Below are 14,608 nucleotides of genomic sequence, written 5' to 3'. Positions count from 1 at the left end.
TTTTTGAGGATTAAAAAAAGTTGATAAGTAATAGCTGTTATTTATGTTATTTATACGCTCGCTATATTTATTCGGCTGTTATTTATACGCTCTCTTTTTCTACAATCCAAAGAATTTGGATTGAATGGGTTCTCTGTCATTATACAATTCAAAAAATATCTCATAGAATTTGAATTATATTGGTGCGCTCTCTTAAGATCTGGTCGCACTTTTTCACGATTCTTGAAGACAAATTGGAGTAGTAATTTTGGCCACGCCGAAATAAGCAGTGGATCCAAAAGGCTAGTGGTTTTCGACGTCAAATTTTTTCATTCTATTTTTAAAGCAACGAGAAAACGGTTTTTGAACAAAAATTCGCGTTCTCTATGTTTTTTTTTGTTTACATGCGGCAATTTGACTTTTTTTGTTTTTACAATTTTTCATCCGTTTTTGTTCTAAACGGTGTTCCAAGTTCAGTCCTATTTTCTAGGTGTAGGTTTGAATCATAAGTAAGGAGTTCTGTTTTTAGGATGTTTTCACTCATTTTTCCATGACGAGCTTTCAAAACGGGATAAACAGTTAAAGCCCATTGGGTATAAAGTTTTTTTTATATCTGCTAAGCTGTTTTCGGTTATCTTTCATGCGCTTAGCAGAAGCTTTTGAGAAGGCTTAATTCAATGTGAAAATGTCATTTTTGGAGTTTTTGAGACGAAAGTGGTTGAATTTTTCACGTTTTTTTTGTCATTTTTAAGTTTTTGTGAAGTGGGTATTAATTTAATGTTTGCCAAAGTTTATAAGAGACTTTTTGCGCGCCATGATTTTTTATGTTTTTCATAGTGCTATGTTTTGGTAATGCAATCTTGAACTCTTAAATTGATAATAATTTTTCGTTGTTTTTGTCCTTTTTTGAGTTTTTCGCGGGGGCAATGAATCTTTTTACGGGCTGAACAATATTTTACTGGATAGTTTCAATAGTCAATGAATTGGCTTTGAGAATATTAATATCGCGAAAAAAATTTGTTAGACTGTTAGTATTTTTAGTTTTAATGTCTGTCTTTTGAGGTATTTTTATTGCTCATTTTTGTTTGAGCAGGAAAAAGGGGTAGTCATTTGCAAGTGTCTGCAATTTTTTAGTAGTTTTTTAGTTATCTGACTCTTTGTGGCAGTGAAAATTTCTTATGGCTTGCTTGCACTTGGGGTATTGGGTAAATGTTGGCAGCTTAAAATTGGTTTTTAGGATTTATCTTAAACTTTTGATTTTGCTGTTCTTCCAGTTTTTTTAGTTTTTCGAGTTCATATGCTCAGGTAAACCTTTTGTGGCTTGAAGCTGAGCACTTGCGTTTTTTGCTTTGAAATATTGGTTCCAAAGATATCAACATGAATCTTCAACAAATTTTTGGTACTTTTTTCCTTATTTAACGTTGTCTTATGTTGTTTTTTACTGCATTTGCTCGACTCATATATCAATCACCAGATTTCTCTCAGATTTAAGTTTTTTCTTTCTCTCTAGCTTTTTATCTATGGACATTGGTATTCAACACTTTCATACCAAAAAAAACTACAATTTAGACATTAGTTTTCATTTTCTTTAACTTTGTGAAACTAATTTTCATCTCTGTCTCGTAACATTCGACTGTCTGCTGGTCATCTGAGAGATTTTATAGTTTTCCATTCAATTCATTGAATTGCTTTCCAGTAACCGTCCTGTTATGTTTTCGTTGTAAGTTGAGTTCACAATTTCTTTGTGTGACTTTTCAAAACAGTACACGCATGTATTATTACTGCTTTCAATATAGGTTTTATGTCAATGGTGTGATAAATCTATAATCGTAAATGTCGTACCTCACCTAATAAAATAACTTCTGCACCCATTTATTAAATTCATAATGTAATTTCTCAATTGAATTGAGGTCACCAAAGCTTGTTATTTATAGGGGTATTTTAATTGAAAGTTATCAGTGCCCGAAATTTAATTTGAAAATAAGCATAATTTGAAAAAATGAGATTTAATGCAAAAATTTTTCTAACCGTTTTTTCGCTTTTGTTCTGGAGCATTCTTTGATTTCTTGCTAGGGTGTTTATGCTAGGGATTTGGATTGTATTGGTGTACTGTCTTTTAAGATCTGTTCACACTTTTTCACTTCAGTGAGAATTCAAATTAGATTGGTGATTTCAATCACACTGGAATAGTAAAAGGATCGAACAATCGATTAGGTATGAAGTATGAATTTTTTCAAAATTCAATTTTAAATTGAGGTCGCCAAATCCTGTTATTTATAGGGGTATTTAAATTGAAAGTTATTAGTGCCCAAAATTTAATTTGAAAATAAGCATAATTTGAAAAAATGAGATTTTATGCAAAAATTTTCCTAACCGTTTTTTCGCTTTTGTTCTGGAGCATTCTTTGATTTCTGCTAGGGTGTTTATGCTAGGGATTTGGATTGTATTGGTGTACTGTCTTTTAAGATCTGTTCACACTTTTTCACTTCAGTGAGAATTCAAATTAGATTGGTGATTTCAATCACACTGGAATAGTAAAAGGATCGAACAATCGATTAGGTATGAAGTATGAATTTTTTCAAAATTCAATTTTAAATTGAGGTCGCCAAATCCTGTTATTTATAGGGGTATTTTAATTGAAAGTTATTAGTGCCCAAAATTTAATTTGAAAATAAGCATAATTTGAAAAAATGAGATTTAATGCAAAAATTTTTCTTACCGTTTTTTCGCTTTTGTTCTGGAGCATTCTTTGATTTCTTGCTAGGGTGTTTATGCTAGGGATTTGGATTGTATTGGTGTACTGTCGTTTAAGATTTGTTCACACTTTTTCACTTCAATGAGAATTCAAATTAGATTGGTGATTTCAATCACACTGGAATAGTAAAAGGATCGAACAATCAATTAGGTATGAAGTATGAATTTTTTCAAATTAGCTTTTGCGTGCAGTAATTGCACTTCTTTTTTCGCTGTCTTTATAATGCAATGTTATGTTTTTTTGTTCAGGAATTGGTAAATTAATTTTTATATGACTTAGACTGTTTCTCCTAATAAAATATCAGTTGTTTTTGTTTTGCTCGTTTTGTTGTTCTTTTTGTACTGTCTGTTAGTGTCGTATTAACTGGCATCCTTGGCTCTCGCATGGGGAGTAATGAAAACTAGTTTCAATTGATATCTAAAGCTTTTTACTTCTTCACAACTATTTTCAAAAATAGTTGTAATTTTTTAGTCTTGCTCAGTTTTAAATTGTTCTTGCTTTTTTATCATTTAGTATCATTACTGACAGGTTCCACACTTCTCTGATAAGAAAATAATTAATAATTTGTTTTCCTACTTGTATTTTTCCATAATTTTGTGTTTATTTTCAAAGGCGATTAGCAACTTTTTGCGTTTTGCTTGTGTTTGTTGCACCTTTTGTTGTCATGTCACACTGATTAATCATCAGGCCAATTATTTGTTGCTAATGAATCCTAAATAATTGTTTTTGAGTTTTTACCCGCTTGTTATAGTTTATTCTGTGTTATAGTTTGGGTTCCATTATTGACAATCGTCATCGGTTGCTTCTGGAGCATAAAGGAGTCTAGTCAATTATTTGAGATCATAGCAAATTTTTTTATTGCTTAAAACTTTCTTCTCAAAAAAAATATAATACCCGCAAAGCATTGGCCTGCTTTGTTTTTTTTCCATTTCGTCAAGATTTTCGTTTGTGAAGGCTATTTGAGGGCAGCTAATAGAAGCCGCAATAATTTATAGAGATTGTTAGTCAAAATATAACATCTCAGCATTTTATAAAAAGATATTTTTTGCTCTGCTTTTTTAACTTTTTGAGACTGCAGATCTACAAAGCTATTGCGGCTGTTTTCTGGCAATATGCCAAAGATGTTTGCGCATCTTTGAATCTTGACCTTTTGTTTCTTTTCTTGCGGTTCTGTCGCTGAGTTTCAAAAATTTTTGATCTCATTGGACTTCTGGTTAATTGTCGTCAATTTACTGACTTCACCTTTTAGCTATCTCTTTTCTTGAGTTCGATACCATTTGTTTTTAAAAGGTTTTGAGTGAATAGGCAAATCTTGACTTCATGTGTACTTCTTACTTTAGTGCACTTAATTTTCAAAAAAATTCGGTTTGCGCCATTTTTTTCTTAACCCATATTGCACTGTCTGATATTGATTTCCAAAAGTTGATTTCATTGTGTGCTCATTTAAATGGCGTGTAGTTTTTTCACAGAGTTTTCTGATGGGGTTTCTAGATTTTTTGTTTTTTATTTTTAGGCTTATATTTTTATGTGCTTTGTTCATGGTCATAGTTTGACGTTTCTGGAAAAATGTTGATTGTTATGTGCTGAGGTATTTCAATTCTTTGAATTGTAATTGAGGACTTGTCATGATATCTTTTTCACAATCCAATGATTTGGATTGTATTGGTGCGCTGTCTTTTAAGATATGTTCACACTTTTTTTCGACGTTTAAATATCAATGAGAAGTCAAATTAACGTGGTAATTTTAGTCGCGCTGGTGTAATATATTGAACAAAGCTGCTATTAGGTTCGAGGCATATTTTTTTCAAACTGTCTTTAAAGTGGAGTGAGAATTTGGTTTTTCCTCCATTTTTCGGTTTCTGGCTTTTTTTCACGTGGGGGAATTTGTTTGCTGTTTTTTATTGTCTGTTCTATTAGAAAGTTAGACATGTGTTCTAATCGCGCCTATTTGCAATAACTTGAATCGTTGAACCGGTACCTAATGCTTTTCATGACTTTGAAACCCTCTATTGTCATAATATATATTGTTTTTGACTTTGATGCCACTAATTTTCAAAAAGATTCGTGTTTTGCCAATTTTGTTTTTTTTTTCGATTTTTTACTTTGTCTCATTGACTTCGGCAAGGTTGTTCTATGCTGTACGTATTTAAGTATCCGTAGTAGCAAAATTTATATAAAGTCTTGTCTGTGATGTTTACGACACTGGCTTTGGGAGAAATAAATCTTTTGAAATTGTTTTCAGTTTTTTTATGCGTTTTAGGCATTCAAGATCATATGCGTAGTTGACCCACAAAATGTAATCTTGCTGCCAACTTTTTGATGCATTCGTTATTTTAGCCTTGGGAATTTTGTTCAGGACTTGTTTTGCTGTTTTTTTAATTTGCTTTCCCTGTTGCCCGTCTCGACTTTGTAATTTGACCTCACTTACTCACTCTTTCATGATTTAACTGAATGTTTATAGCTGCGAAATGTAAGTTGAGTCATGCTATTTTGTGGTGCTCTTGTTGCAATCCAGGATCTGGATTATATTGGCGATCTGTCTTTTTTTGTGAGAGTTTCACACATTTTTCAATAACTTTGATCTTGCAAAACGGGATAAAGAGGTAAGGCCCAGTGGGCATTAAGTTTCATTACAGGCCCAAACCTGGACTTAGTAATCTTTCAAGTGCTTAGAGTGGTGTAGCTGCCGGGAAGGCCTTAATTCAATGTTAAAATGTCGTTTTTAGGAGTTTGTTTAGCCGAAAATTGTGCAATTTTTCAAGTTTTTTTGTCATTTTTCGAGTTTTTTGTTCGATTAGTCTTCAATTGGCGTTTGTCAAAGTTAATAAAGCTCTTTTGCAAGATATATAATTATTTTTTATGATCACTTTATGGGATAAATCTCTTATGAGATATATCTTTATGAGATAAATCTTTACTGCCAACATAAAGACGATTTTTTGCAATTATTTGATAAGACTTGCAGTTTTTTTCAAGTTTTCCCCAATTTTTTTTTTATATTTTGATTTTTCCAAGCCTATATGTCTATGAAATTTATTATAGAATTTGATAATAGGTTACTGCATAGTTTTTAGTGGCAATGGAATTGTTTTCAACATTTTAATATTACGAATTTTAGCAATTTGAAAAAATTTGCATGTTTTTGAAAATTTACATTTAATTAAAATTTACAATTGTCTTAAAATTTTTTGAGTTATGTCATTTTCTTAAGTTTATCGATATTTACGGGCCAATGATTTTTTTTGTTTTTGCAGTTGGGTTACTGGACAATTCCAGATACAAAAAGGGGGCTTGAACGTTTTAGTTTTCCGAAATTAAACTCTTTAAATTTTGCAATTTTCAATTTGTGTCATATTCTCGATTTTCATTGGCCATTAAAACCCTTTCAGGGCTTGTGAGTGGGTTAATGGGGATATTTTAATAGATTAAATTTGGAAGGCCGAATAAAAGTTTCAAGTGTTTTAGCAATGATTATTTTTTGTTTACTTTGTTTTAATATTTTTAACTACTGAGTTTGTTTTGATTTTTGGCTGGCATTGTTCGATTGGTCGCCTGGTCAGATAGTAATTTTAAGTTTTTTATTTAGTTCTTGGGTTTATATTTCAAGAATTGTCTGGCTGTTTTTTTGTTTTGTGTTTTGACTTTCTTTTTTCGGTTTACATTTGTTCACACCGCAAAGCTGGAAGAATCAATGACTTCTTCCTCTAACGGCATTTGCGCGCGTGACGTCATTTCTCACTAACTATAGCAAAATCTTCAAGGTCATTTACGTGATTTAGTTTTGATCCTGCGTGACTTACCTCACTGAATTAAAAAGGTTTTTAAACTTTTAATTCTAAGGTTACTTTGAATTAGTCTAAGATCAAAGGAACTCATACGTGTAATAAAGGTGCCTATTAAAGAGGCCACTGAGGAGTGAATTTTATCAAGCCTAATAATTTAACGCTGAATGGTTTTTACAGTTTTTTGAGTGGCGTCGATAGCTTGATCAACTTACATCTGTATGTCTTTCTGTATTATGCGGCACATGCAAGTCTTTTTGGCGGCTATTCCGGCAGTGTGCCGGCTATGTTCTAAGTACTCCCACACACTGAAGGACGCTATGGAGTGAATACGGAAAGATCAATAGAGCAAAGTCTTTAGGCCGAGACATTAAGTCATGGTGCGTAGTTATCAAAGTTCAATGCAGCTATTGAGAACGGGCATCAGCATAAAGCTGGATAGCCTTCATTCTAAGCTTAACTGAAGTTAAACTGAACTTCACTGAAGCTCTATTAAATTCAGAGCTTTAGTTCGTGGGTTCTCGGTCTGTTTTATCTTATTACGAGTTTGGCTACAAGAGCTCAGAGTTCAGGTTCATTACAAATTCATTAGTCCCCCTCGTTTTGGCGTCGTAGTCGAAACATAAAAAGTTAATAGTTTGTTAAATTTTTTGTGAATTGGAAACTGATTTTTAAATTTCTGCCCTGTTCCAAAGTTTTGATCTGTTTCCTGAAGGACGCTATGGAGTGAATACGGAAAGATCAATAGAGCAAAGTCTTTAGGCCGAGACATTAAGTCATGGTGCGTTTTTATCAAAGTTCAATGCAGCTATTGAGAACGGGCATCAGCATAAAGCTGGATAGCCTTCATTCTAAGCTTAACTGAAGTTAAACTGAACTTCACTGAAGCTCTAATAATTTCAGAGCTTTAGTTCGTGGGTTCTCGGTCTGTTTTATCTTATTACGGGTTTGGCTCCAAGAGCTCAGAGTTCAGGTTCATTAAAAATTCATTAGTCCCCCTCGTTTTGGCGTCGTAGTCGAAACATAAAAAGTTAATAGTTTGTTAAATTTTTTGTGAATTTGGAATCTGATTTTTAAATTTCTGCCCTGTTCCAAAGTTTTGATCTGTTTCCTAGTAGTCAATTACAAGTGCTAACTTTACTCGTCTTGTTCCTTTTCGGAACCCAGTTTTGACTTCACACGATCTGACTCTTCCCACCATTGCTGTTAAATATGTTCCACAACACCGACGGGCCGAATGCCTCATGGAGTTATGCCTTCTAATATCCATACTAGATGACCTACTTCGGAAGGCTTCTGATCTGTTATCCATTTGAGTCTCTTAGCCATTGTAGGTATCAAATCGCGAAGGTTTGTGTCCAGAATTGCTGTGAAAATGTAATGCTTCGTCTTTGTTGTAGTTTTTAATGATGTAATTTAGGCAATATTGACGTCAAACTTTTGTGAGGTCGGCCGATAAGGAAATCGTTTGAAGTGATTGGTTGATAAGACAAACCGTTGTCTGTAACTCAAATCAAAAGCCTGCTGTTGAGCATTTCTTCGACTTGAGTTAGGAACGAGTAAAAAGTTTCTTCGTTCAATATTTGTGAGCCAATCACTGAGTAGAGAATGTTTTGAGACCTTCACAAGTCTTTCTCATGCTCTCCCGAAGTGGGGCGTGTATGGTGGAAGAAAGCTCAATTTGATGGTCTCTTTCAGTAATCGGTCAGTGATTTTCTGGTGTTAGAATTGATTTATTTTTGTAATGAGTTCACGAGAAGCGCCAATGAAGTTTCGACCTTTATCACAATCAGGCGAGGTTTTCTTTGTCGGGCAGTAAGCTTCAGGGACGCTTGAATAAAGGAATAAGTGCTTAATTGTTATTCTGGTTCTAGATGAACAGCTCTTGTTGTAAGACATGTGAAGATGCAGGCGTATCGTTTTGGATACATGTTGTCGCTGGTCTTTATTGCTAATGGACCACAAAATCTACTCCTAATTTGGAAATGAAAGTTTTCAGAGTTTGGAATTCTGAAGTCTGGCAGAGATGCCATTTGTGGTTGCATTGCTACTGCTTTTTTGTTGATGGGAATCAAAACATCGGTAAATTATTGTTCGTAAGGTGAAGCAAAGACTGAATACAATGAAAGATTGCTGAACAATGAAATGGCAATGATCGTATATAGTCCTATATCCATTGTGATTGTGAACCTCTCTAAGCATTAGAAACGTTATGTTTTTGCCGCTCAGAATTACTGGTTTTCGCAGTCTCTTGTCTAGCTGGTTTGCATAGCGACGCGTGCATTAGCTTCTCTAACACCGTCTTCAGAAATGAATAATAGAGATCGTTCGATTTTAGTGTGCTATCATCGTTTTCGTAGCACTCTCTTGATGCATTTTTGATGATTCGATTATATTCGCGAAAACTCGGTCGGACGAAACTTGAACGTCTTACATATCGAAAGTCCAATGAGAATTGATTCCGTTTATAGAAAGGTTGACATAAGTGTACTTCACTTTTTTGTTCCATGGATACCTTTGTGCAATTTTTGGTGCTGGGTTTTTTGCCAAGAACAACTACAGGTGCCGAAGCGGTTTTGGTTAGCGTCATTGATACGAAGCTTCTGTTGTCTGGGAAGGCGTGCGCGATTATTGACTCATCATTCCTAAGAGTGTTACGGGAAGTATGAAGTAGTGGACTTTCAAATGGCCCAACAGTACTGCAATGTGTTGAGTTTGCGGGCCCACTGATGTCATTGTGTAAGTGAGTTTGATGTCGTTGGTTTCAATTTGTACAAAGTCGTTGAAGGGCATTCCTTTGAAGGATGCCCAAATTTAAGGCAATTGAAACAGGCTTTGAGTTGATTGGTTGCATCTTTACGCTGCTTAAGGGATATATTTTTTTGAATTTTCACATCTAGTCTGTGATCATAGTCTTTGAAAAAACACTTTGAGCCTCTGTTGGTTTGAGGAACGTCTTGTTCTTTTTATTGTGGTAGTTGTTTCTGGAACTCGTGAACTGTCTTAGATTTTGACTGTTTTTTGTTTTAGCTTGAAATAGACTGCAGATCAAACCTCATCTCCTGTGTGGATATATATCATAAGGTTCCTTGAAGTTGATCTTAAGCATATCTAGAGTGGGCGTGCTCATTATGTGACCAATTGCGCCCGGAATTTGTTGCTTCATTTTTGCTCTGCTTGTTTCAGAAAAAGGTTCTATATTCTTGAAGGTTTGTGCACAAATTTGTCCTGACAGCTGGTTGGCTATAAGGTAGTTTTCGTAATGCAATATGCGTGTTATTTTTTGGCTTCAGGTGATGTTCGTATTCCAGGCGTGTGAAAGTATTGACCAAGTCCTTTATAAAAATGCTAAAATTGTCGAAATTTTTGGTTGGCAGGGTGGATTGGCTGGGAAGCGACGCAAGTTTCTCCTCGTACTTAATGACGTTTACATCACCCTTGCCATACTTTTTTTGGGGGTCGGCTAAAGCTTGATAGCATTGCCCATTGCATCCGTAGCCTTATACGAAGTTCTGTGCTTGTCCAGTGAGAAGTGAAGGCGCGTCAGTTTTTCTGTTGTGCTGAGTGGCCTCGAGTCAATGATAGACTCAAATAACTATCCAATTTGTCCAGGTCATGATGCCAGTAAATGTGTCAAGATTTAGTGTTAGCAGGCCTCCTGGTGAGATTGTGGAGGTGATAAATTTCTGCGCAAGGACATGATCTTGATATTTTACTAGCTAAACAAAAGTTGATGTTGATGAGAAATGTTAGTCTGATCAAGCACACTTCTGGCGTTTGACGCATGGAATGACAGTTTTGACGTCTCTGCCTTTATGAAACATCATTGGTTAGTTTGAAATAATTGTTATACCAGTTGAAACAGATTCCTGGCAATTTTCACGATGTTCTGATACTTATTGTAGCATTTGCTGTTGGATGCTTGATGACAGATCTGTTTGTGTTAATGTTGAACTGTTGGCCGGATCACAACTGGCTTTTAGTTTTCTTGAACCATATTGAGTTTTTTTACGAGAGTCGCGTTTGACTGCTAATGTCTCGTCTAAGAACTGACAATGTTACGATTCGTCTAGACTTAGTTGAAGAATTTCATTTGTCTTCTCTAATTCAGATAGTAGCTGCTGATGTTCTTTTTCTCCTTCCAAGAATTCATCGTGTTAGAGATTTTCATCAGTTGTTGAAGTATGTTCGACCAGATCTCTTATGCTCGAGACGTAAGTTGCTAAAGCTACGTTGACTTTCGACTTCTGACGAATAATACTCCTCTGTCCCTCACAGCCCAAACCTCCAAAACCCCCCAGCCCTATTCCAATTTTAGCACCGGCTTGTTCGACACCCTTCTCACACTGCGCTCCCTCCCCTCCCCCAATGCTGCCCCTGGCTTGTTTCTCCCTTTCTTAGTTCAGCTCAAGGTAGTCTTCCAAAAGCCTTTGCTATCTAATGACCCAGCCTAATTCTCGCCAGTCATTTGAGGGCAAATCCACTGACGTTAGTTGTTAATGTTTAATTACTCTCAAACCAAGTTGGTAGCAATTTATTTGTCCTGGGGTCTTTTTGCAATTTTTTTGCTTGACCTATTTTTTGTGACCCTTTTGGCTTTTTGTCCTCAAGAAGGGAATGAACAGGTAACGCTGGGAGGGCATTTAGTTTTCTTAGGGTCTTACGGCTCACTAGTCACTAAGAATGCGATTCACATAAATAAATTGAGACATAAATTGATGGCGTGAAGGGCAGTTCTTAGGTAACTGTGCACGCTCGGTTATGTTTTTCAGTTTTTGCATGTTCGAAGAGCTCAGTGAGTTTGGCTGAACAGAGACTCCTGTGATTTGGCTGAACAGAGACTCCTGTGGCTATTTCAGCAGTTCTGTCTGTGATTTTTTTCTTTGGTTGATTCTGTTCGATGAAGCACCGGTGGATCGATAAGTTTCAGGCATTTTCCGACCATTCATCACGCTCCATGAGGTCAAAAAGTTAAACTTTGGCACTAATTTTACGCTTTGTCAGCTGATTTTGTGTGCGTAATTTCATATGTGTGATACAAATTCTCGACCATTCTTGACCTACCGCTCTAAAGAAATATTTTTCCTCACTAATTAAATTGAGTTCAGCATTTAAACTTAATCTATCTATATATTAATCGCGTGAACACACAAGGTGGCATGTTTTAGAGGCATAACTGATCAGCATGTTTTAACAGTACTACCGAAGAGCACGGTTAAGCGGTCGCCTAATTGGGGTTAATGACCGAAAAAGTGTGCTTAAGGTCATTTATGTTTCTATTTATGTTTCCATTGACCCAAAATGTTGCTAAGAGGTTGTTTCATCTACCGAAAAACGCTTTGCGGAAAAGCGTGTTACCAAAATTTTCGAAAAAGACAATAATCGGTGTTGCAATAAACAAAAACAATAATGTCGAAAAAATCATTGGCAAATTAGTTGTTCAATAAGGGTAGTAAACGTCATGGATTGCAATTTGGACAATGTAAATTTGTCATGTCAAAGTTTCACTGTACCAAAGTTTTTTCAATACAGACAGACGAATTCTGCCAATAAATTTTAAAAGACACAGAAGGTGCCGATGCAAGAACCAAATTTAGGTGCCAAAAATATATATGACAAAACAAGTCTTGAAATACAAATTTTTTAGCACAAAGTAGAGGACTCTTTATATTAAGAGCTGTTACTATTAAATTATTGCATAAAAAACATGATAAATATATAATCTTCCTTCTTTAATTTTTTCGAAGAAAGTTTTGTTGGTGGCATTAGCCAGCACTTTAACTCAGTTCTGTGTTTGTTGACTTCTTAGAAGCATTCGCAAAGGCTTGCCAACGGTTACTTTTTATCAGCACATTCCTCGTCCTGGGCACATCCATCGTGTTCTCATTAGCACATTCATTCTGTTTATGAGAACCGGAATTCATTGTCTCGCCCAGGATTTCTTTTCTCTTCTTTTGAACTGTTGTAACTCTCCCTCTCTTCAGTTTCTTCCTCTATCTTCTTTTTTTCTGTTGTTCGATACTCTATTTTTTCTTAAGTGTTCTCTAACTGTGATATATTTGCAATTAATTTTTTGCTTTTTGCGCGTGCTCACTATCTCGCTGTTTTTGTACTTTCTCTCATGATTGCGTCTTCTTTCTTTTTGTTGTCCCAATTTCCTTCATTCTGTCGTTTTCGTTTTTTCTTGCGTTCTTTCTTTCGCTCACTTTCATTTTTCCTCCTTTCTCTGTCTTTCTTTTCTGGTGTTTTTACTAACCTCTTTCATTTTTATTTGTGTTTTTGATCCAATTTTTTGTGTCCTATTGTTTTTCTTACGGTGGGTTCCTGATGTTATTGTTTTTGTTGCATTGTATTCTTTCTGTTCTTTCTTCTTCCGGCAATTTCGATTTTTCGTTTTCTTTTTCTCGTCAATTCCCTTTTGGCTCCCGTTGGCTTTCTCCCAGACTCTTGTTTTTTCGGTTTTCCTTCACTGCTTTCAACCTTCTTTTGTTCTGCCTTTTTGGTTTTTTTTCGTAATTTAACCTATTTGCTCTCCACTCATTATATGTTTCTGCTGCTATCGATCTCTCTCTTTCTCTCCCTCTTTATACCTCATTCTATCTGTTTTGATTTTTAATGCTCTGTGAGAACGTCTATTACCCTTAACTCGCATAAAATTTTTCTTTTACATATTTGGCGCTCTTCATTTTTTGTTAGTGTGTCCAAAGTAGTTTTGCAAATAGTTCATTGAAACTTTCGCATGTACACCAGTTATCACGAATTAGTTTTCAATGGAATATCAATAGTTAAAGTTTAAGATAAGATGCATTCAGATAGCCTCTACGGACCTGCTAGTTGTTATGAAACATGTCACGCGATCATTGATGTTCGTTCACTTGAATGTTCAGATGTAACTAGAACGGTCTAGCTTTCAACCAACAGCGGATTTTGTTTTAAGTTTTTCAAAAACAGAAGAGAACATGTTATCTTCTAAAATCAATTATTGGAAAAAGCGTGAGTTTGATGTGATATCATCATGGTCGAAACCACTTGATATGAGATGAGAAATTAACAACTTGAGCCAAAAATTTTTAAGAACAATTTTTAAATTAGTTGGCTGTGGAGTAGTGCTATTTATTTCTATGTGTCGGAAATGCATTCTACCTCGTTTTGTTTTACAATGCGCAGAAAATGTTAGAGCTTCGGCTGAAGGAAATAGATAAAAAAGCTGCCACATTTTCTATTCGCTCCCGGTCTTGAAAAGGTTGGAAACGACTCAAAAACCGTTTCTAAATGATAACGGTATTTAATTTAATCCCGCTTTGCTTTGACTGGTCTAAACAGTGATGTGATTGTTTAGGGGTATTTTGATTATGAGATTTTTGTTTTTAGCTTATAAAGGAAGCAAAGGAGCATCTTAAGGGCCTGTAAACAATGAACATTGTGCACAATCTGACAGTGCACGCAAACCCATACGACTAGTACAGAAAAGCTGCCAAAAGCCACACCTCTGAGAGCCGTCGGCTATCTGTTGAACTGCTTAGCAATGTTGCGGGCAGTATAATATTATGCATCATTTACAATACAAAGCAATTCAATGCTATAACTTGGCATGTCAATAATATTTTTATCCACTCCCAATGATGTCCTTAGTCTGTGATGTTCTCCTGGTGAGTAAGTGAAAATCATTCATACACAATGTGGTTAATGTACAAATTGTAACATTGAACTAATAAAGTTTTCGCAAAATATTTTTTGAGCTGATGGAGATAAAAAAGCTGGTGAGACCTAAAATATAAATGTGATTTAGCTCAAGCGTGTCATGTTTTCTAGCCTCATGGATTCTAGTGCAATATATCTGCTTAAAGTAATATTTCTGCTCCCGTCGGAATATTGGAACGTAACCAAATTTTAAAAGCAGCGACATCTACGCTTAATTAATCAAATCCAAAAAAAGGTGTACAAATCGAGTTGGGACGCTGACTGAGCGTATTTCGTTCAGAAATACGTAACTATAATTTTAAATGACCATATTCGGGCATGTAAACTTCAAAGGTAACGAATTTTAATAGCCTATTCTGATATCCATTTCTAATTGCTCTCAAAGAAAGTT

General features: G+C 35.2%; 1 protein-coding gene across 1 annotated transcript in view; it reads left to right on the top strand.

The window, feature by feature from the left end:
- The window catches only part of LOC142350482 (regulator of microtubule dynamics protein 1-like), a 42,905-nt gene extending 28,659 nt beyond the window's left edge, over positions 1–14,246 (top strand). The window contains exon 5 of the mRNA XM_075402335.1: positions 13,888–14,246. Coding sequence (XP_075258450.1) covers positions 13,888–13,926 — 39 coding nt within the window. The 3' untranslated portion in view covers positions 13,927–14,246. The remainder of the gene's footprint in view (positions 1–13,887) is intronic.
- The last annotated feature ends 362 nt before the right edge of the window (positions 14,247–14,608 follow it).

This window comes from Convolutriloba macropyga, chromosome 1 (genome assembly GCF_964194025.1).
Source record: "Convolutriloba macropyga chromosome 1, txConMacr16.3, whole genome shotgun sequence".
Taxonomy (NCBI): domain Eukaryota; kingdom Metazoa; phylum Xenacoelomorpha; order Acoela; family Convolutidae; genus Convolutriloba; species Convolutriloba macropyga.
This window is presented reverse-complemented; position numbering and strand designations above follow the sequence as displayed.